Source organism: Lepisosteus oculatus, chromosome 6 (assembly GCF_040954835.1).
Source record: "Lepisosteus oculatus isolate fLepOcu1 chromosome 6, fLepOcu1.hap2, whole genome shotgun sequence".
Classification (NCBI taxonomy): domain Eukaryota; kingdom Metazoa; phylum Chordata; class Actinopteri; order Semionotiformes; family Lepisosteidae; genus Lepisosteus; species Lepisosteus oculatus.
Window position 1 is genome coordinate 45733520 of NC_090701.1, and position 24057 is coordinate 45757576.

General features: G+C 47.7%; 2 protein-coding genes across 4 annotated transcripts; one reads left to right on the forward strand and one right to left on the reverse strand.

Annotated features, from left to right (window-relative positions):
- Positions 1-263: 263 nt before the first annotated feature.
- LOC107078171 (protein tyrosine phosphatase receptor type C-associated protein-like) lies at positions 264-6153 on the forward strand. The gene is made up of 3 exons (XM_015353906.2): positions 264-404; positions 4352-4515; positions 5179-6153. Exon 3 carries the CDS (start codon positions 5283-5285, stop codon positions 5865-5867), a length of 585 nt encoding a protein of 194 aa, XP_015209392.2. The 5' UTR covers positions 264-404; positions 4352-4515; positions 5179-5282; the 3' UTR covers positions 5868-6153.
- Positions 6154-6832: 679 nt separating this feature from the next.
- On the reverse strand, positions 6833-23785 carry LOC102691816 (ribosomal protein S6 kinase beta-2-like). Of its 3 annotated transcripts, XM_069191485.1 has the most exons (15): positions 23017-23785; positions 22766-22803; positions 21486-21600; positions 20215-20283; positions 19092-19239; positions 18156-18213; positions 16074-16174; positions 15547-15637; positions 14540-14630; positions 14332-14439; positions 13860-13922; positions 12821-12898; positions 12380-12487; positions 10404-10516; positions 6833-9437 (listed from the first exon to the last, which is right to left on the reverse strand). In XM_069191485.1, the coding sequence occupies exons 1-15, from the start codon at positions 23077-23079 to the stop codon at positions 9248-9250; spliced, it is 1434 nt and encodes a 477-aa protein (XP_069047586.1). In that variant the 5' UTR covers positions 23080-23785; the 3' UTR covers positions 6833-9247. The 3 variants fall into 3 exon arrangements, with proteins under 3 accessions (XP_069047586.1, XP_069047587.1, XP_069047588.1); XM_069191486.1 differs by lacking the exon at positions 20215-20283; XM_069191487.1 differs by lacking the exons at positions 6833-9437; positions 10404-10516 and having other exon boundaries at positions 12403-12490.
- Between the last annotated feature and the right edge of the window lie 272 nt (positions 23786-24057).

A 24057-nucleotide genomic window follows, 5' to 3' on the forward strand; every position in this document is an offset into this window, starting at 1 on the left:
CTCTCACTGCCTTGTGTGCTCTGAGGCTCTCTGGGCTCTGTAATGAATTTTCGGGGTGTGTCTGTCACTGTCCGTGTCTCTCAGTGTGTTGGAACACTCTGCATTGAACCTGATCAGAGGACGCTTCCCTGGAATATGAGTATTCATTTAAAACACCACCCTGCTGAAGTCAATTTCTCTTCTCTTATCTGTTGATGACACGAAAAGCACTTTTCCTCCCTCTCTCTCTCCTCCCCCCACTGCTCTCTCTCTCTCTCCCTTGCTCTCTCGTTCTCTTGCGCCCTCACTCCCTCGCTCTTGGTGCACAAAAGCAGATTTCTGCACTTGACAGAAACAGACCCTTGTCTTCTGCGGCGTCACCCCGGCCCGTCTCCTGCTCGTTCTCCGACTCGCGGCCCGCGGGGGTGAGTGCTCGCTTCGTTCTCTTCTGTCGGGGGTAATTTCGGTGGGGCCTGGGGGGCTGACTCTGCAGTCGGGGTGCTGTTTGTCACCCGGAGTGGGTATGAGCTGCCGGGGTCTCTTCATCTCAGTATCTCTCCATCTGTCTGGCTCAGAGCTTTCTTTTTGCTCTCCTTGCCCTGTCACCATCGTTAATCTCTCAATCGCTCTTCTTCTGCTCCTCCCTTCCTCTATCTCTTCCCCCTCTTCCCTCCCTATCTGATCCTCCCTGCTCTTTCCTGTCCGTGCCCATAAACTCCTTCCTGCCCCTTGCAATCTGCACTGTCCCTCCTGCTCCTCCCAGTCTGACTGTCTCTCCTGCTCTTCCCAGTCTGACTGTCTCTCCTGCTCCTCCCAGTCTGTCTCTCCTGCTCCTCCCAGTCTGTCCCTCCTGCTCCTCAAAGTGTGCTGTCTCTTCTGCTCCTCCCAGTCTGTCTCTCCTGCTCCTCCCAGTCTGTCCCTCCTGCTCCTCAAAGTGTGCAGTCTCTCCTGCTCCTCCCAGTCTGCCCCTCCTGCTCTTCCCAGTCTGCACTGTCCCTCCTGCTCCTACTTGTCTGACTGTCCCTCTTAATCCTCCCAGTCTGACTGTCTCTCCTGCTCCTCCCAGTCTGCACCGTCCCTCCTGCTCCTCCCAGTCTGTCTCTCCCGCTCTTCCCAGTCTTTCCCTCCTGCCCCTCCCTACTGTTTCCTGTGTGTCAGTGATCTCTAGTCAGTGCAAAGGTGATCACAAGGTGATTAGCTATCACTACTTATTGATCGCTTGCCTGTGTATCAAGGATGATTAGTTAATAAATCAGTGATCACTAGGTAGTGTAGCAACCTAGACTGTGTATCAGTGATCACTAGTCATTGTATCAGGGGTTGCTGCACAGTGAATAAGTGGTCACTAGTCAATATAGCAGTGATCACTAGTTACTGTATAAGTGATCACTAGTCAGTGTATCAGTGATTACTACTCAATATGTTTCAGAAATTACTAGTCAGTGTATCAGCACTCATTATTCAGTGAATTAGTAATCACTAGCCAGTGAAACAATCATCACTATACAGTGAATGGGGTAATGATAATAATAATTAATAATTGCTTACACTTATACTTACACTTTTCTGGACTCTACTCAAAGTCCCCTCCACCACCACCACCAGTGTGTAGCTCCACATGGATGATGCGACAGTAGACATAATGCACCAGAACACTCACTACACATCAGCTCTCAGTGGGGAGGGGAACAGAGTAATGTAGCCAGTTCAGAGATGGGGATTATGAGGAAGCCATCATTGGAAAGGCCAATTTGAAATTTTGCCAGGACACTGGGGTTATACCCCTACTCTTTTTGAGAAACACCCTGGGATTTTTAATGACCACAGAGAGTCAGCACATTGGTCATCCTTCATCCAAAGGATGGCACCTTTTTACAGTATAGTGTCCCCATCAGTTCATGGAGCATTGGGACCCACACAGACCACAGGGTGAGACCCCCTACTGGTCCCATTAACACCTCTTCCAGCAGCAACCTTAGTTTTTCCCAGGTGGTCTCCCATCCAGGCTCACACCTGCTGAGCTTCAGTGGGTTGCCAGTTGTGAGCTACAGGGTGATACAGCTGCTGGCTATAATCACTAATCTGCATGTCAGAATGTACATCAGCAGTTACTAGTCAGTGTATCACTTTGTATCAGTGATCACTATGATCACTAGACAGTGTATCAGTGATTGCTATTCCGTGTGGATCAGATATTATCGGTCAGTGTATCAGCAATCAATTCTCAGTGCTTCAGGGATTTCTATTTTGTGAATATGTTAGAGTACCAAAAATGACTAGTCAGTGTTTATCAGAGATCACTAGTCAGTGCATAAGTGAACACTAGTCAGTTTATTAATACTAATTAGGCAGCGAATCTGCAATCACTAGTCAGTGTATAAGCAATCTTTATTGAGTGTGATTTCTTCGTAAGCCCACATGAGTACTAGATTCTCTGTAATCTTTCCAACATGAAGAGGAAATCTATTCTTCTATCAAAAAGAGGAAATTCAGCATTTTTGATAGAAGTTAATTAATCTGAGGATCTCGTTAAGCCATCACTTGAAAGAATCCAGGGCATCAGCTCGTTCAGCAACAAGACTGGAGAGCTCTTTGTAAAGAGATGTCTCCGGTCTTGATCAGAGGGTCGCACCCAACCATTACTTAAAAGATACCGGCTTCAACACAATTGTTGGGTATCTTGTTCCATACTCCAACCACCCCTTGTGTAAAGATGTGCATCCCATTCTGAAATGCACTTCCACCCTGGTTCCTCAGGCATCCTTTGCCTCGTGTTTTACATGGCTCATCTTTATTAAAATGTGGTGCCCACGGCTGTACAGGATATGCCGAACGAGGCCTTACTTGTGCATTCAACAACTGTAAAACCCAGAGCAGCCAGAGCCAGCCTCGCGGTGACTCAGAACGAGACGTTTCTCTTCCGCTCCCCCTCAGCGGAGCAGCGGGTGCACCACCCCAGCGCAGAAAGAGAAGTGAGAGAGAGTGCGAAGCTCAGCATGATTTTTCCACTGCGCTGCGAGAGCGCACACTTCCTGTCCTGCTTCAGCTCTGCTGCAGAGGCGAGCGGCCCACTTCCTGTCTCCAGCCGGAGATACCGGTGGAGGGGTGGGGGGAGACACAGTCGTGGTGGATATGAAGGACAGCCAGTGTCGCATGAACTGTTACCGTATGTGCTCGTCTGTCTTTTACATCAGACTGGTCTCAATCAAGAAGATGTCATTCTGCCCATCAGGCCCATCTGCTTACTTAATTGATCCCAGGAACTCATCTAGCTGTTACTTGAAAGAAGCCAGGGTATCAGCTTCAAATACATGACCGGGCAGCTTGTTCCATACTCCCACCACCCTTTGTGTAAAGAAGCGCCTCTTGTTCTCAGTTCAGTGTTGCCATTTTCTCCTTGCTGTCACACGCATGACTCACACCGATACATGCGCTTCAATTATGACTTTCGGATGATATTTCTAAATCTGACAAGACGATACATTTTCTTGCATGTGCAAATGATCGCTAACAAAGATCTCCCTTCTTTAATGCACAATTTTGATGTCTGGTGAACTGAAATTGCTGTAGCTCAGGAAAAGCATGCATTGTCTTATTCAGACAATTTCTATTTAAAATTATTTCTGAAACTACAGGCTTCACGCTTGTTCAGTAGCAAGTCTGAGTTTCACAAAATAAAAACATCTGAGCCATGTCTAAGGAGCAGGGTGATTCTAAACTGCAGGAAGCTACACATGATCTGGGATCTGGGTGATTGCGTAGATTCTTCTATGTCCTCGACAGAAAGCAAACAGAAATCTCAGGTATAGAGAAACAAGTCTGGAACTGAAAATACTTAAGCTCTGCAATGCACTAGTGAAACTTAAATTAGAGTATTGTGCAGCATTTTGGTCACCAAACCACAAAAAGGATGTTAGAGCATTAGACAGAGTTCAGAGAAGATTTTATCAAAGTATATAAGACCATAAGGAGTACAGACAGGACCACAACTTCATACTCAGTAACAAAACGGAATTCTAGTCACTAAAAAGGAAATATATTTAGGCCCAACCTGGGCTCTTTAATAAAAAAAAAGCTGGTTGATATTTTTTATTTGCTAATTTCTATAATATATATTATATAATATAATATATAGCATAATATTTATTTGGGAACTCCAAATGGACAAAATAACAAATATTGAATAGAGTAAGACAAGCTGTTTCTGAAGATCTGAGGGTTTCTGAAACAAGTGTCGCTGTTCAGCAACTATCAAACCGCAAAACGAGCAAGATGGTCCGACTGATCGGACCTGACGTGACTGTCGACAGCCAATGTGAGATGAATCAAGCATGTGTGACAATCCTATGATGTCAGGCTGTTGTTTCACCAGATCAGTGAGGATTGGCCGAGAGTCGACGCCACTGTGGCACAGAGGACAAGACAGAGAGAACAACCGCCAATCCGCAGTCACTAGCTCAGCCAGACTAAGCACACCACAAGGGGGCAGTGTCGGCCAGCGCAGGGGTGAGGCACACCTGGAACCCTTGCACGCAGGTACGAATGTGCTCAGCGACAGCTCTGTCTGCAGGGTGTTCCAGTCGGCCTCAGCAGCCACCTGAAAACTGACGTGTTTTGCTCACTTGGACAGAAGTGTCAAGACTTTCATCGTAAAGACGCACAGATAAATCTTACAAGTGGAGAGTGTTTTCCTTATTTATGATCTGAAACTTAATGTAGCCCAGCTGCTGCTGCTACTACATCTGATGACGCAACTACAGCTTTGATTAACAGAACTACTTCTACAGCTCTGATAATCTTTTATGTTTCTACTACACTTAAAACTCCTATGGCAAATACTGTACTGTATCTGTATACTCTTCTAGAAATCAGTGTGTCAGTATTGAGCCCTCTCTCTCAGTGCAGTGTTAAAGTACTGGATTGTCCTGTCAGTGTGTTGTTAATCTCACCCTCCTCTGTGGTTTTCACTGCCTCGCTCTCACTGTTTTTGGTCCTGTTCTGTCTCCAAGTTAGACTCTACCTACCTCATTGAATTGAGTTAATCACTGTGTTAACTATTTTGAGCCACACCCAGACACACCCTCTTTCAAGACAGACTGATGGAAGACAGGTTGATGTGTAATGACTTGGCTGTAGCGTTATGTTAATGTACGGTTGTGTCCAGTGAGTTAGTGTTTACCATCTCCCTCACTCTGACAGGCCGGTCAGACAATCCTGGATCCCACCACCACCTGCGACACGTCTCGTCCAGCTTTCAAACCCGACTCCTGCACCAGCACCGAGGATCCGAGCCGGGCGCCGAGATGAGTGACACTACGTCCGAGGAGAGATCCAGCACCACCACCGTCCTACTGCTCTTCGTCTTCTTGCTCCTCTTGGCCGTTCTGCTCGTCTTCTTCTACCGCCGGCTGAACCGAGCCACGGACGGGGCCTACGCCCTGAGCAAGCTCGGCCCGTGGCTGGGAGGCCAGGCGGAGAGGGCGAGCTCAGGCCTGCGGGCCCTGGAGGGCCGCGTGGGGCTCGGCCGGGGGGGGGGAGAGGGGGGCTTGGGGGACGAAGAGGCAGAAGAGGAGGGCGGCGAGGAGGAGGAGGAGGACGAGGAGGAGGAGGACCGAGAGAAGGACGTCGAAGCCTGCGCCCCCAGGCCGCGAGTGAAGTCGGACAGCGAGGACTCGGAGGATGACTACTCCAGCATGGAAGGCTGCAACCTCAGGGACAGGGCCAAGCTGGACGAGGAAGAGGAGGAGGAGCAAGAGAAGGAGAGGGAGGGGGAGCAGGCGGGGGAGAAGGGAGGGCTCCTGGTGGACCTGGGGCACTTTGCCGGCAGCGCCTCCTGGGCAGCAGACGAGTCACTTGTGCAGGGGAAGGAGGACATGACTGTGCTGTAAGAGGGGGGGGGGGGGACAGTGGGATACATTTTGGGGGAGCAAGAGCGAGGACAGGGTGGGGAAAAAAATACAGGCACCCCACCCTCCTCAAACCAGGCTCTGCACTCGGGGTGTCCCCGCAAAGCCAACTGCAGCTGAAAGCACCGCCAGCGGACCACAGCGCTTTTTAAAAAAAAACATCCAATCCGACTTGTAAAAATACTTAAAACGGCAATGTACTTTTTGAGCAGTTTTTTAATGTTGTGGAAAGTGCCTCTTCCGGTACAAATAAATCCTGTCTTTCATACACACGGCTTCAGTAAGTGACTGTGTGCGTCGTCTCTCCCAGCGAGGGCCAATTTCTCCGGGTGCTGCGACTTCTTCCCACATCCCGCCCTTGGAGCGTACTGAGAGCTAACACTCCGCTAACACTTTACTAGAGGCTTCCGGCAGGGCCGGATTTTGGGGTTCGGAGGCCCTAGGCACTTTCACTCTGAAATGTGCAAAAAGAGGGGTAAACGCAATTGAATTCCGTCGATCGACATGATGCAACTATTCTAATGCCAAACCACGTGATTGATGGAGCGAGTCGAGCGACCATCACTGCGATACTTCTAGTTTCTAGAACAGCCGCTAGAAAGCTGTGATTATTGATTTGGAGCACCTCGCAAGCATGTTGTTTCAGCTCGTTTTTCATTAGTCACTAGTGTTTCCCTCCTTCGCAGGCCCTAAAACTTTACGAGGCCCCAGGCACTGTGGAAATCCGGAACTGACAACCGATTCCGATTCCTAAAAGAGCACCACTGGAAAATCTAAAGCCAGGTTCTTAAAAAGCAGAAGGGATTCAGTCTTTCCCCTTACTGTATTAGCAACATCTTTAATAATCGTGAACCGCAATGGATTATAGTGATTTTCGTTTTAAGGGAAGATCATCTACCAATTGAGTAATCGGAAATCTCAAAAAGAGGAAAAAAAACAGAAAAAAATGGAATTATCCATGAATTTATTTCAGAAACGAAGATCATTATCTCCAATTTGTTACAACATGATAATACAATTTAATTTCCCCCCTAAGGTTACAGCAGAAGATTACATTTTTAATGAAAAATTATAGAATAATAATAATTTTCCGCACCTTTAGTTTATACTAAAAGAAAAGAGTTTAATTTTCCCCAACCTAAAGTTATAGAAGAAAACTTAGTTATATTCTGTAACAGATGATTTGAGAATTAAGTTTTAACTAGCAGACCTACCTGCCCTGATGTCTGATTTCAGAAAGCGTCAGGCCCACCACCACCTGGGCAGGCAGTGATGGACTACCACCAAAATCACAGAGTGGCACCGCAGTCCGAATAACACTGCTCGAAATTAACAGTCAAACCCGAGCTGGCGAGCCAACAGTGGAAGATCTTCCATTTCAACCGGTAAGACACTGTCCCCAAGTCTCAAGGTAAAGGCCACAGAGTAAATAAAGATTAATATATCAACACGTTTATGTGTGTGCAAGCCCCCACAAACCCGACTGCAGCTTGTGGGGTCCCCAGGGTACGCCCCACCCTCCACAAACCTGGCTCAAGCTGAAACATTTCCCCACTAGAAGCAAACATCCGCTTGCGAATAAAACCTGAAAATAATGAGCAGAAACCAAATCCGTCTCCACCCGTGTCTGCCTCCCGATTCCGAGCCCTGCTGTCAGCTTGATCCCCGACCGAAGACCCAAAAGAAACAGCACTTGGCCACACAGCACCAAGCGTGTCAAACACTCCCAGCAGAGCAAACCCGATCGAAGAATCGCAACGAGGTTGGCGGCAGGAAACGTGAAACACTTCCAAAATGAGAATATTACGTAATTAATAGCGCGTATGAGCACCCTGATTAACACAGTATTGTGTGTGTCATTTTCGAGAGGAATCTGTAGGTTATGACTGCTGGTATTGACTCAAGTATGTTCAAGACTAGCCCCATAAACCCATCAATATCTGTAAACATAATTGAGTATAACACTGACCGCGGGATTCTGACCCCATACTTCCCATACACTCATCAACACCAGTGAACATGCTTGTGTATAACCACTGGATATGGGAATCTAAAGCACCATACTTCCCATATACTCAAGCATTCATCAATCATGGGATTGTCAGAAACATAACCTACATGGCTGGTGAGCATAACCTGTACTTAAATGTAAACAAGTGACACTTGTGCTATTTCACAGGACCACAGTTACTGGCCACCACCAGCACTGCATGTTTCACACTGGTCTGAGCACATGAGGTAGAAGATCAGACTTCACAAACTGGGGAACCGCAAGGTCTTCCAGGTCTCCCTAAAATCAGCCACCCGAAGCACAGTTGAGTCATTTAGGATGATGATCGGGGCAATATGGCCACTACACTATTTCACTTAACACGCCTCTGTCAGTAGCCAGAATGATTTCTGAACAACTGGGACAGTTCCAATGATTTCAGGGTGACCCACAAAACCTGCTGCACTGGGGGGTCACCAGCAGCTGGGGTGGTCGCCCTCTCACCATGTGGAAGGGATGTGTTGTCCTATAGCTGCCACGCATGATGGCCTATTTTAGCGGTGGCTTTTCAGGGCTCAGGGGAGAGTCTTACACTAACAGGCTGAAGGACTTGAATCGCTCTAGTCCTGAACAGACGAAGGCACCTGACACAAGTGTTCAAGATCTTCAAAGGCATCGAAAGTCACCCAAGCAAACTGCATCAGAAGCAGCTGTGAAATATGGACCAGAGGGCACAAGGAAGTGCATTTAGATCACAGAACAGACTTCTGCGCTTCTTTACACAGAGGGTAGTAGGAGTGTGGAACAAGCTATCCAGCCATTTTTGCACTGGCTTCTTTTAAGAAACAGCTGGACGAGACCCTGAGAACAATTCTCTACTAACTGCCAAGTGGGCTAGAGGGGTCAAACAGCCTTCGATTGTGACCGGTCTTAGTTCTGACAAACTGCAGAGGGGAGTAGCTGATATGTGGAATAGATCTGGAGGCACAGATAAGTTGTTATTTTCACTTTCTATGTCAACAGATATTAAGACATCAAACTTGTATTCAATGAGCATAAAGATTTTCTCTTCACAGGGAACCTCTGGATTTTTATTTATTTAGTGGGAGGAGGGAACAATCCTGTAATATTCCAAAACTAATGTTAGTATTGAGACTCTGGGACAGTTTCTTAGCGTTTGATGAATTTTGCAAATTTGGCAACATTTCCCATTAAATGCTCTTGAGACGAATCAAGCAAAGTATCGCATGAAAGTAGAACTACATGGTTTTAAAAATCATTCTTTGCGATCCGCCCGAGAGACATGATTAACTCCCCAGGCAGCTGCCTGTAACATTCAGATATGCAGGACACCCCAGCCAGCCAGCCATGCTCATCTTCCACTCCGCCCTCCCCTGGTCTTGTGACCGCCCTGCTTCTTGGTACGCCCTGGCGTCCTGATTGGCTGGGAGGCATTGATGTCACTGGGAGGGGGCGTGGTGTCCATTCTCTGCTCCGCTTCTCCCTCTGCTTCCCCACCCGGGTTGCGTCTGAAGGGCTCAGCCATGGAGAACTTGATCGGACTGAAGGAGGAGGAGTGAGACGCAATTGTTAATACAGCGGGGAACAAACAATTCTGCTTTGTACATGGTGAACATCACTGACCACTGGGTGGTATTTGTACAAATGCACTGAAAAAGATCCACATAAGAACAGAAACAGGTCTATCTAGCCCATTTTGTAGTTGGTAGCTTAATGATCTAAAAAAAACCCACATCTATGTGTTTCTTGAAAGAAGCCGGGGTATCAGCTTCAACCCAATGGCTGGGCAGCTTGCTCCACACCCCCAGAGCTTTTTGTGTAAAGGAGTGCCTCCTGTCCCGACTGCAGGATCTCATCCAGAGGTGTCAGCATTTACAAGACGGCTGGGAAGCTTCTTCCAGACTCCCACCACCCTTTGTGGGGCAGCTGTGTGTCACCAAGCATACGAACATAAGACAGGCAGAACAGCCTCCTCTTGCTTGTGACATATCAGGCCTACTTGCTAGTTAGATGAGATGCGAGGATCTCAGCCAGCTGTTTCTTGAAAGAAAACACAAAGCCTAGATCGATCATTTAGTAGGCCAGCAGTGTTCTGAGCCAAGGGTCTGAGGTTAAACTCCCTGTCAAGACAGTTTCGTTAGTTTTTGATACTGCTGCTCAGGAATCAGTCCAGACAAGATGCATTCTGGGGATGAAGGGAATGAACCACACTGACAGGCTGGAGGAACTGAGTCTCTTTAGTCAGAAGGGAGTGTCCCACACTGACAGGCTAAGGGAACCAAATCTCTTTTTGATCAGTGAAATGCAATCCAAAGGACACAAGTGGAAACTACTGTGAAGCTGATTTAAAACTAAGAACAAGAAATAATTCTATACACAAAGGGTTGTGGGAGGATGGAACAAGCTTCCCAGCCATGTTGGTGATGTACCGAGAAAGAAATTGGCAGGTTGGGGGGAGGGAGGGAGTCACATGGTACTTGTATTGTCACATTTGAAAGCAGACGCACCTGATGGGTGTCCTGGGGCTGCTGTTGAGTCTCCGTGGTGAACGGGTTTTGGGTTCAAAGGAGAATCCCTCCTTCAGGCTTTCTAACACTGAAGGAGCAACATAGGTGAAGCCCTATGAGAGAGAGAGAAAGAGAGACACATCAGTATTGCTACCACACTGTTATTATCACTGCTATTGCTGTCTTTTTCGTATTTATACTGTAAACATCCCTTCTTTGATCTCTTCTTTGCATCTGCATGCATTTACGAGTGCTCTCAGAACGTATGCAATGTAGATCACGCCAGTAAGGCAGTTTAAACAGAATGTATGAGTGTCTGCATACATACAGACTCACTGACTAGACTGGACACTGCATTCCAGCTGCTCATCTCCAGTGAGAAACAGCAGACGTAAACGGGTGCCCTCTAGTGTCTGTGAGTGGAGCTGCAGCGCACTTGCTTGAAAGCCAGTTAGATGTGTGTTCACTGTAGAACAGGGGCTGGCGACCTTTCAGGAGGGGCGTGACAAGAGTCCTCTATTGCCCTTGTGTTTATGGATTTGCACAACGCTGATACTTTTTTTAAATAATAGGCCGGCATACACTGAGTAATAGAAATGTAATATTAAAATATTATCTCGAATAATAATGGATTATTTAATAAGCTAATTGCCCTTGCTTTCCCTTACCGAGGTCTCCGATCTCAGGCTTGTAGCTTGACACTTTAAGCAGCACACAAGCCCCTGAGTGTTCAGGTGTGTAAACACCTGTTGCAAATGCTGAGAGCAGGGAAAATGCCGCTTTCTTCAAACATTCAAATTTCGCTGGCAGGGACTTATCCACGTCATCACTTCCGGTAGCCTCCAGCGTTTCACCGAAAATTCACCTCGACCGATATCGAAATTGCCCATTTTAACCAGAAAAGAAAACAATCGGGCCAAATCATTTCAAATCCCCAGATCTGACGGCAAAATGTTGATGCCAGTTCTCGTGCGTACCATCCCAACTCGGCAACGCGGATTGTGCAATGTTCTGAAAGTTCTCAAAGAGGTCGGAAATAGTGGAAAGTTGAGATCTCCATGTCCCAGGAAAAAAATGGCAAGTTTTGCAAGAAATACCTTCCACATTCAGAAATGACCCACAACAATTTGATCTGCACCCTGCAGGCAGAGGCTGAGCTCATTCATACGTGTGGCGATGGTGACAAGAAGCAGTAGTTCTGTAGCCCCTTTTTTATCTTGTACTTAGAACACAAAAGGGCAGATTCCTTACGTCGAACAGATCCATACTCATCTCTCCAAAAGGGCTGAAATGAGCGAACATTTTAGCAACTGTCATCTTGTCCAAAATGTTCAACTTTACACTTAAATGTGAAAAATGTTATCAGAGGCACAGATTGTGAGCTTTCCTGTGAAAATAGGCTACCCCTGGTAAGAATAATATGGTTAATAAGCTAAGTGAATCATTTTTTCTGCATCAAAGAGCTTTTATAGGAAGCATTGTTTTTATAATTTTTTAACTCAACTTTCTTTGTGAGATTTATTGCATGTGCTGCTTTCACTGCATTAAAAATCACATGGTTGCCAATAATAGCACGTGTTGTAGGTTGCAAACCCCTGCTGTAGACAGTGGTACACTGTCAATATCCACAACATTTTACTTGTCAGTATAGACAAAGTTTACCAGTATTCCGCGTCACCCAGGCCAAATCCTTAATACAATACAGGACAGTATCACCGAAAATTTGAAAGTCACAATACAATATAATACAGTATAATACAGAAGTGTGGAATAACAGTGCATCCTGGGAGCGTGTGGGCGGGGCCGGGAGGGAAGGTGTGGTCACTGATTGGTCTAGTTCAATGAAGGGGTGTGGCAGGGGGAGATTTAATCCTCAAGGGGAGTTTCAGAGGCTCACTTGCAAGCAGGCAACCAACCAGGAATAAAAAAGGTAACTTTGATTTAATTGGTAAAACTCAGTAACCCCCATGTCTCACCATGAATGCCTGCTCAGCACTCTCACTGAGGGTGGTGTCATCTGGGCTGTCCACTGGGGTCTGTCTGGTGAAGCGCGTGTCAAACTGACTGACATCCTCCTCCGACTGCTACTGAAGGAGACAAATAGAAAAACAGAGGGGTTAATACAGTACAGACACACTGACTGGACACTCCAGTACATTAACACTGCACTGAGAGAGAGGGGTTAATACAGTCCAGACACACTGACTGGACACTCCAGTACATTAACACTGCACTGAGAGAGAGGGGTTAATACAGTACAGACACACTGACTGGACACTCCAGTACATTAACACTGCACTGAGAGAGAGGGGTTAATACAGTACAGACACACTGACTGGAAACTACAGTACATTAACACTGCACTGAGAGAAATGAATAGACAGACACATGGACAAGCTCACAGGTGTACACAGTACCAGGCAGGGTTTGTATGGTGGCTCCACTTTCCTGTTCAGTAGGTCATCCCAGTTGATGTGTCGGAAGAAGGGGTGTTTCTGAACGGAACAAATGAAAACTGCACATCTCAGAAATCACCCCAGCACAGGCAGGCATGATTAAGATGGTTAAAGGAAGATCTCAGAACACACAAGGTTCTGTAATGCAGAATCACATAATAAAGAAGGAGAAAATGTGCCTCTATAGTGATATTCAAACAGAGAATACTGCACAGTTTAAGTCACTATATTACCAATAAATATTACTCATATTTTCATAAAAATTAACTACTAAATCACCAAACAGACAACTGCGCCTCCTCTTCTTTGTAACTTTTATTATGGTTTTAGAATTTGCCTCATAAGTGTGGACATTCTATAGATAAAAGAAAATATCAGATCTGATTAAATGAAAAATTTTGCAGCTCTCCAGAGCGTGCAGCTTTCTGTACAGAATGCCGTGTAACATATCCTTATAATCCTTATAATTATCTTTATACTTGTATAAGTGCTTTTCTGCACACTCCACTTAAGGTGCTTTACAGATATCCACCACCACCCACCAGTACATCGCCCCCACTTGGATGATGCAACATCAGCCATAGTGTGCCAGTACACCCACCACACACCAGCTATCAGTGGGGAGGAGAGTAATGAAGCCAGTGCAGAGATGGGGATTATTAGGAGGCCATGATTGGTAAAGGCCGGGGGAAATCTGGCCAGGACACCGGGGTTACACCCCTACTCTTTTTGAGAAATGCCTTGGGATTTTTGAATGACCTTGGAGACCTCAGGTCCTCGATTTTACATCTCATCCGAAGGACGGCGCCTGTTTACAGTATAGTGTCCCCATCAGTTCATGGGGCATCAAGACCCACACAGACCACAGGGTGAGCGCCCCCTGCTGGCCCCACTAACACCTCTTCCAGCAGCAACCTTAGTTCTTCCCAGGAGGTCTCACATCCAGGTACTGACCAGGCTCACACCTCCTGAGCTCCAGTGGGTTGCCAGTATAAGTTACCTGTATATCCCCACAGTCTGCCTTACTGGACCCAAGCCTCTGAACGGGACTTTTTTTCAAAAGCTGGAGAGACCAAAAGAGAATGTAAGATTTCAGTGCTCCACAAAAATGAGACTAGTGAGTCAGTGATCTGTTGCACAGTTAGCACATGGTGCTGGTCGGGCTTCAGTAACAGTCATTGCACATTAGCAGAGGCCAGTATTGAGTAAGTGTTGACTGCACTGCGGTGTGACAGTTCATAGTCAGCAAGCAGGTCCCCAGCCTAGTGTGGGGTAAAGCAGTGTTCAGTCAAAATCCAGCGTGGAGTAAAGCAGTGTTCAGTCAGTTGGTGTGCAGGTCCCTAGCTCAGTGTGGAGTAAAGCAGTGTTCAGTCACAGCTGGTGTACAGGTCCCCAGCCCAGTATGGAGTAAAGCAGTGTTCAGTCACAGCCTGGTGTGGAGTAAAGCAGTGTTTAGTCACAGTAGGCTGCACCTTCTTCAGCAGCTCTCTGGCATCCACAGTGAGGTAGGGCGGCAGGCTCAGTTTACACTTCAGAATCTTGTCGATGGTCTTCTTCCTGTTCTCCGCTGTGAAAGGGGGCTGCGGGACACAAGAGATGACAACAACCACAATGTTACAAGACCAGCAAAGTCACCACAGAGGCTCCACACAGCTGCACAGACCCCCAGCCCCGTCTCACCGAGCCCGTCAGCATGTCATACATCAGGGCTCCCAGGCTCCACCAGTCCACCGCGCGGTTGTGTCCCGAGCGCATCAGGATCTCCGGAGCCCTGGAACACAGGAGTACAGGTGAGACACGGGCGCAGGAGGGAGAGACAATTGAAGCACAGAGCTGACAGACGAGGTCAATGCACCAATCAGGGTGATGTACTGTAATTAGTGGAGTACCACAGGGCTCTATACTAGGACCACCACTTTTCTTAATTATATAAAAATGTGATTAATGGAGTACTGCTGTCGTCTGTACTTGGACAGCGGCTATCCTTACTTTTATCTATATTGTGATTAGTGGAGTTCTGCAGGGATCCATATGTAAAGAAGAATCACTGTGCTTCTAAATTTATATCAATGGACAAGATTCTGAAAAAGTTAATAAACTTGTCAGATTTACAGATTATCCCAAATTAGGAAGAATACCAAAAGCTGTAGATGATGCACAGGAAATTCAAAGCAAATCAGAAATACTTTGAGACTATACAAACACCTGGCAGATGATTAAAAACATTAACATGCTGAGCTGGAAGCAATACGGAGCTACTTATTAAAATGTCTTGGGTGTCTGTCAACATTATTTATATCTCCTAGAAAGTGTGGAGAAACAGTAGAAAAGGAACATTCTACGACAGATAGTTTCATATCTTGGGAGTAAAGATTTATGAAGGCACAGATCAGGAGACATAAAAACATTCAAAGATGACTGTTATTAATAGACGTTACAGCATTCAGACCCTTGTGTTTTAACCCTGGCTTCTGTCAAGAAATAGCTGGATGAGACTTCAGATCAATTAAACACGAACCACCAGATGGGTAGATGGTATGATATGCGTCTTCTCTTTCGTCTTATGTTCTTATATTTGGGTAAGGGAACACAGAAAGGAAAGGAAACAAAGGCAAGGTACGTGAATAGCTAGACAGAAGAAACAATCAGAGTCCCTAAACTACACGTGGAGAGACACAGAGACTCACATGTACTCTATGGTTCCACAGAAAGTGTGAGTGACACTGCCTTCGTGGATCGACTCTTTACAGAGACCAAAATCTGTCAGCTTGATATGACCTGAGAGAGAAAGAGAGGTTAATACACACATTGACTGGACACTGCACTACAGAGCATTAACACTGCACTGAGAGAGGGGTTAATACAGTACAGACACACTGACTGGACACTCCAGTACATTAACACTGCACTGAGAGAGAGGGGTTAATACAGTACAGACACACTGACTGAACACTCAGTACATTAACACTACACTGAGAGAGAGGGGTCAATACAGTACAGGCACACTGACTGGACACTACAGTACATTAACACTGCACTGAGAGAGGGGTTAATACAGTACAGACACACTGACTGGACACTACACTACATTAACACTGCACTGAGAGAGAGGGGTTAATACAGTACAGAAACACTGACTGGACACTCCAGTACATTAACACTTATGAGGAGGTTAATCCTGTACTGTAAGTACTGTATGTGATGCTAGCAGTACCGTGCTGGTTGAGCATGATGTTCTCAGGTTTGAGGTCTCTGTAGATGATGCCATGAGAATGCAGGTGTCCCAGAGCCAGAGTGATCTCACCCAAGTAGAAGCTGAGGAGTCAGAGACAAAGACTGCTTTACTACAAATCGACAGACGGACCTCAGACTGGCCCTGTCGCTATGTTTCTCAATCAGTGAAGTACACCCCCAGCCAGCTAATGAACGAAATGCCTCTCTACCTGCCTAAGAGAAGAACAAGCTGAATCGGGAGAGCCCAAGGTTCTCTGAATAAATCAAATTACTAGTTATAATCAAATATAAAATAACTGGATAAAACAGTATCCAGTTAAGGACTGGAGACCCCTGGGCTAAACAAATTAATAACACAATGTCTTAAAACTGGATACACTAACACACCACAGTATACCCTTCTCCAACATGAGTTTGATTACCAGCTCTCCATGATTTTTTTCGTGCTAGACAGATATCCATGGCAACACGCTCTAGATTTGTACAGTAATCTCTCCAATACTCCCAATATCGGCACACACACCGTCCTCTCTCAGTCTGCATTCACTGTTACTGCAAGAGGTATCCATGGCAACACGCTCTAGACTCGTCCAGTAAATCTCTCCAATACTCCCAATATCGACACACACCCCCCTCCTCTCTCAGTCTGCTCTTCACTGTTACCAAGAGAGGTATCCATGGCAACACGCTCTAGACTCGTCCAGTAATCTCTCCAATACTCCCAATATCGACACACCCCCCTCCTCTCTCAGTCTGCTCTTCACTGTTACCAAGAGGAGTGTGGCCAAGTCCCCATCGTCATTCTTGACATTTTTTTCAGTCATCAGCTTCCAAGTGCGTCATCAGGAGATACCCTTTACCACCACCAATCAGAGGTCATCAATCAGTGATGTCAGTTTAGCACATGGAAATGCCAAAGGTTTATGTCACAACTTGGGTCTATGTCATACAAAGCTCAGTACAGGGCCATTGGTCTGAGTGCAACACTATATATATATAAGGAACTACAGGTGAATTTACATTCAATAACATCTCCTAATTATTAACATTTCATATCTTGGTAACCCAGCGTTGGACAGGAGTCCGCAGTACGATCTTACTACACGAATTGATTACCAATTTTGTGGAGTGGTGTCATCTTAACCATCTCCAGCTTAACACCAGCAAGACCAAAGAAATGATCTTTGACTTTCGAAGGAATAAGTCTCCGCTGAACCCTGTTTCCATCCAGGGTGAGGACATAGAGGGCGTACATTCCTACAAGTACTTAGGGGTACACCTGGATGATAAGCTGGAGTGGTCTGGTAACACTGATGCCCTGTACAAGAAAGGTCAGAGCCAACTCTATTTTCTTAGGAGACTCAGGTCCTTTGGTGTGTGTGGAACACTGCTACACATTTTTCATGAATCAGTGGTGGCGGCGGCCATCTTCTACGCTGTGGTGTGCTGGGGCAGCAGCATCATGACAAAAGATGCAAATAGACTCAATAAACTCATCAAGTATGCTGGCACTGTGCTGAGGATGAGCCTTGACCCCATGGAGGTGGTGGCTGAGAGGAGAATGCTGCCCAAGCTCACAGCCATCATGAACAACACCTCTCATCCGCTTCATGGGACTGTTACTGGGCAGCGGAGCACATTTAGCAACAGACCGCTCCAGCTACGGTGTTCAAGGGAAGGTTTCCGCAGGTCTTTCCTCCCGGCAGCTGTCAGGGTGTATAACACTGCCCTAGACTAGGACTGTTAGCCCTTCATTTGCTCCTCTATGGACAGCATGTTTACTCCATTGTACTTTTTGGACAATCAGTCTGTAATAACCTATGCACATTTTGCACATATTTTATTGTTTTTACAGTCACTATGATCAGCACATTTTGCACACACCTATGTACTTATTTATTTTTATTTATCTTGTTTGTCTTTTGTTTTATGACTAATCTGATGTCTGCTTTGCTTGTCTTGGGCTGGACTGCTGTAACACATCAATTTCCCTATGGGATTAATAAAGTCTTATCAATCTATCTAATTAACCAACAATGGAAGAGTGTGGAGGTGTTCTTACCAAGCAGTGTCCTCCATGAAGATCCCCTCTTTCTCCAGCTGCATGAACAGTTCTCCACCTGAGAGAGACACAGCAACAGCATGAACCCCCTGACACACACACACACTCTCCCCCTGAGAGAGAGACAGCATGAACCCCCTGACACACACACACTCTCCCCCTGAGAGAGAGAGCATGAACCCCCTGACACACACACACTCTCCCCCTGAGAGAGAGACAGCGACAGCATGAACCCCCTGACACACACACACTCTCCCCCTGAGAGAGAGACAGCATGAACCCCCTGACACACACACACTCTCCCCCTGAGAGAGAGAGCATGAACCCCCTGACACACACACACTCTCCCCCTGAGAGAGAGACAGCATGATCCCCCTGACACACACACACTCTCCCCCTGAGAGAGAGACAGCATGAACCCCCTGACACACACACACTCTCCCCCTGAGAGAGAGAGCATGAACCCCCTGACACACACACACTCTCCCCCTGAGAGAGACAGCATGAACCCCCTGACACACACACACTCTCCCCCCGAGAGAGAGACAGCATGAACCCCCTGACACACACACACTCTCCCCCCGAGAGAGAGACAGCATGAACCCCCTGACACACACACACTCTCCCCCTGAGAGAGACAGCATGAACCCCCTGACACACACACACTCTCCCCCTGAGAGAGAGACAGCATGAACCCCCTGACACACACACACTCTCCCCCTGAGAGAGAGAGCATGAACCCCCTGACACACACACACTCTCCCCCTGAGAGAGAGAGCATGAACCCCCTGACACACACACACTCTCCCCCTGAGAGAGAGACAGCATGATCCCCCTGACACACACACACTCTCCCCCTGAGAGAGAGAGCATGAACCCCCTGACACACACACTTGGGGCTGCTGTGCACCCCTCCTCCCACACACACCCCCTCACCGCTCAGACACTCCAGGATGAGGTACAGTTTGCCCCCTGTCTGGAAGGCGTAGTGCAGGTCCACAATGAAGGGGTGTCTGACCGACTCCAGGATGCTCCTCTCCGCCCGCGTGTGAGCTGTGTCCTTTGCGTTGCACACAATCTTGGCCTGGAGGAGACAGAGGGGTTAATACAGGGTTAGGGTGATTGAGAGGGGTTAATACAGACACCAGACTAACACAGCCCTGAGAGAGCGAGGGGTTAATACAGACACCAGACTAACACGGCCCTGAGAGAGCGAGGGGTTAATACAGACACCAGACTAACACGGCCCTGAGAGAGCGAGGGGTTAACACAGACACCAGACTGACACAGCCCTGAGAGAGCGAGGGGTTAATACAGACACCAGACTGACACAGCACTGAGAGAGCGTGAGGGGTTAATACAGACACCAGACTAACACAGCCCTGAGACAGGGCGAGAGGGGTTAATACAGACACCAGACTAACACAGCCCTGAGAGAGCGAGGGGTTAACACAGACACCAGACTGACACAGCCCTGAGACAGGGCGAGAGGGGTTAATACAGACACCAGACTGACATAGCCCTGAGAGAGCGAGGGGTTAATACAGACACCAGACTAACATAGCCCTGAGAGAGCGAGGGGTTAATACAGACACCAGACTAACATAGCCCTGAGAGAGCGAGGGGTTAATACAGACACCAGACTAACATAGCCCTGAGAGAGCGAGGGGTTAATACAGACACCAGACTAACACAGCCCTGAGAGAGCGAGGGGTTAATACAGACACCAGACTAACACAGCCCTGAGAGAGCGAGGGGTTAACACAGACACCAGACTGACACAGCCCTGAGACAGGGCGAGAGGGGTTAATACAGACACCAGACTAACATAGCCCTGAGAGAGCGAGGGGTTAATACAGACACCAGACTAACATAGCCCTGAGAGAGCGAGGGGTTAATACAGACACCAGACTAACACAGCCCTGAGAGAGCGAGGGGTTAATACAGTCAGTCTGGACAGCAGCACAGAGGGAGCATAAGAATCAGAATCTCAGAATCTCAAAATCTCAAAATCTCAAAATCAGAGTGACAGAGAATGAGAGAGGAAATAAATGGATACCTTTCTCAGAACCTTCATGGCAAATATCTTCCCGCTGTGGAGCCCCTGAACTTTTCGCACCTGGAACACCTGAGAGCCACACAGCAGAGAGCAGGCGTCAGTGTCCATGCCCAGTGGAGGGCAAGGATCAGATCCCACAGCTCAGCACCGTGATCCGTTTCAGCTTTTTCCTGCTGCCAGATTCTGTCACATGCTGGTCTCACCTCACATCTGGGTGGACCAGAGGGGGGTGCTCTTCCCTCCAAACCCCACTATTTTCTTACCAAGCCCCCAGTATGGTGACCAGAGACTAGCCCTACAGAGAAGAGTATCTATAACTGAGAACAGGAGGCACTGTTTTACACAAAGGGTGGTGGGAGCGTGGAACGTTCTGATACTCTGGCTTCTTCCAACAAACATGGATGAGATCCTGGGACCAATTAACTACTAACTACCAAACAGGCTAGACGGGCTGAATGGCCTCCTCTCATTTCTGATCCGTCTTGTGTTTTCATGTAATTATTATACAAAAGGATATTACAATATTAACAAGGTCTTACACCCATCTTATAATTGCTTACACTTATATAGCTTTTTTTCTGGACATTCCACTCAAAGCGCTTTACATGGGGACTCCCCTCCACCACCACCAATGTGCAGCCCCCACCTGGATGATGCGACGGCAGCCATAGTGCGCCAGAAGACTCACCACACACCAGCTCTCAGTGGGGAGGAGAACAGAGTGATGAAGCCAATTCATAGAGGGGGATTTTTAGGAGGCCATGATTGGTAAGGGCCAACAGAAAACTTGGCCAGGACGCCGGGGTTACACCCCTACTCTTTACCAGAAACGGCCTGGGATTTTTAATGACCACAGAGAGTCAGGACCTCGGTTTTACGTCTCATCCGAAGGACGGCGCCTGTTTACAGTACAGTGTCCCCCTCACTATACTGGGGCTCACACAGACCACAGGGTGAGCGCCCCCTGCTGGCCCCACTAACACCTCTTTCAGCAGCAACCTTAGTTTTTCCCAGGAGGTCTCCCATCCAGGTACTGAGCAGGCTCACGCCTGCTGAGCTTCAGTGGGCTGCCAGTTGTGAGCTGCAGAGTGATATGGCTTCTGGTCTTCACAATCTTCACAATACAGCACATTAACATCACACAGGACAACAGTAGGACCGAGCACAGTGAAGGGACACACACCCCTCGCCCTGCACAGTCATGGAGTTCATACCCTTCACTCACAGCACACACAGCTCGGCCTTCTCCCCCTGACAGGTGTCTCCCTCACCTTGCCATAACCCCCCTTGCCCAGCACTCGCAGCAGCTCGAAGCAGTCGGCCCCCACTCTCTCCGTCCCCACGTTCACACTGAGAGGGGAGAGCTCCACCTCCTCACACTGAGTCCTGAGAGAGAGAAGGGGGTTAATACAGTACAGACACACTGACTGGACACTCCAGTACATTAACACTGCACTGAGAGAGAGGGGTTAATACAGTACAGACACACTGACTGGACACTCCAGTACATTAACACTGCACTGAGAGAGAGGGGTTAATACAGTACAGACACACTGACTGGACACTCCAGTACATTAACACTGCACTGAGAGAGAGGGGTTAATACAGTACAGACACACTGACTGGACACTCCAGTACATTAACACTGCACTGAGAGAGAGGGGTTAATACAGTACAGACACACTGACTGGACACTCCAGTACATTAACACTGCACTGAGAGAGAGGGGTTAATACAGTACAGACACACTGACTGGACACTCCAGTACATTAACACTGCACTGAGAGAGAGGGGTTAATACAGTACAGGCACACTGACTGGACACTCCAGTACATTAACACTGCACTGAGAGAGAGGGGTTAATACAGTACAGGCACACTGACTGGACACTCCAGTACATTAACACTGCACTGAGAGAGAGGGGTTAATACAGTACAGACACACTGACTGGACACTACAGGACATTAACACTGCACTGAGAGAGAGGGGTTAATACAGTACAGACACACTGACTGGACACTACAGGACATTAACACTGCACTGAGAGAGAGGGGTTAATACAGTCCAGACACACTGACTGGACACTCCAGTACATTAACACTGCACTGAGAGAGAGGGTTTAATACAGTCCAGACACACTGACTGGACACTCCAGTACATTAACACTGCACTGAGAGAGAGGGGTTAATACAGTCCAGACACACTGACTGGACACTACAGTACATTAACACTGCACTGAGAGAGAGGGGTTAATACAGTCCAGACACACTGACTGGACACTACAGTACATTAACACTGCACTGAGAGAGGGGTTAATACAGTCCAGACACACTGACTGGACACTACAGTACATTAACACTGCTCTGAGAGAGAGGGGTTAATACAGTCCAGACACACTGACTGGACACTACAGTACATTAACACTGCTCTGAGAGAGAGGGGTTATTCAGAAATAGATAAAGCCACGCACGAGATGGATTTCTAGAGAAACACAAATCTATACAATCAGGGAAGATTAACATTCGCACGGAGATGCAAAGACTGAACTCACAAGTCAGGCTCTGCCCCGGGAGGGTCGAACACCTCATCCTAAAGAGACAACAGAACAGGCATCACGTTAACAGAAGAAGCCAGATGCACCTGACAACCGAGAGAGGCAACCCGGACGATCAGAAGGCTGAACGAAGTTTATTCGGTCGGTTACTCCTCATCAATATGACTAAGCGGGGAGTGGCGTCGCGGCACTGTCCCGTCACCCTCCTGAAAGGGACCGACACGGGCGCCCCTTTCATCCCTACTCACCCCGGTGTCGTCGGGGTCGCTGACGTCCTCGTTCTCGAGGTCGATGTCGAAGACCCCGGCCATAGCCGCCGGCACTGGACAGGGGCAGAGACAGGAAGACACAGGGAAACACGGGAGTCACGGCCGCCCCTGCTCTGGCCAAGACTGCAGGGTTACGTTACAGGGAACAGATCGTGTGTAACAACACACAGCGCTACCAGATCACCCCTCCTGCTGCTGCCATGACTGCTTACCGACTGAGAATAACAGCAGCAATACTGGCAGACAAGTCGTGTCGCCTTTCAGATAATAGCTCCTCGCTTTACTACGAGCAAAAAGTAAAAATGACCACGAAAAGTAAACTTCCGCTCCAGCGCTGCACTTGTGGGCAGCTCGGTTACATTGCCTGGCCCGTGATCGCTTAGGTTTCACCCTTGTCAGCGCGGGCTTGCCCACGAGTGCCAGCTCCACACCGGACACCCGTGTGAGTGGGAGCTCCACAGGCAGTCGGGGACTCACTGACCGGGCGCCCCGGTCCTCCTCCAGGACAGCCCGACTGACAAGAGACCAGAACTTCGTCAACCTAAGCGTCCAACCTGTCCTCCCTTTTACTCTTCTCTATATTTCACTCCGGCTACTTCGGGACTTTAACCCACTGCGTCATCAACAGCGGCCGCAGGTCTCTGGCGCGCTACCGTAAAAGCACGAATACGAGGGACGTGATCATTTCTGCATTTTAGGAGGTTACTGTTCAAACGCCATTCTTTCACAGACATGCACTGGCAGCCAGGTGCCACGCTAACTTCCCAAACTATTTAAAAGTTTTTAGTGTTGTTTCAGTGTGGTGCAGTGCGGATATGGTCTAGTGCCCCTCAAACACAAGGCAAGCTGGAGCAGCGTTTCCCAGTATCGCGCGGTGTTTTTGCAAGCGAGTCAGACAAGGGTAACCTGTTTATGTATTTTGACTGTACACCAGCTATAACATAAAGTACACGGAAAATATGACATGGTGCTGCATGTGCCCGAAAGGATAACGGTCATTGTGTCGCGGTGTGACGGACG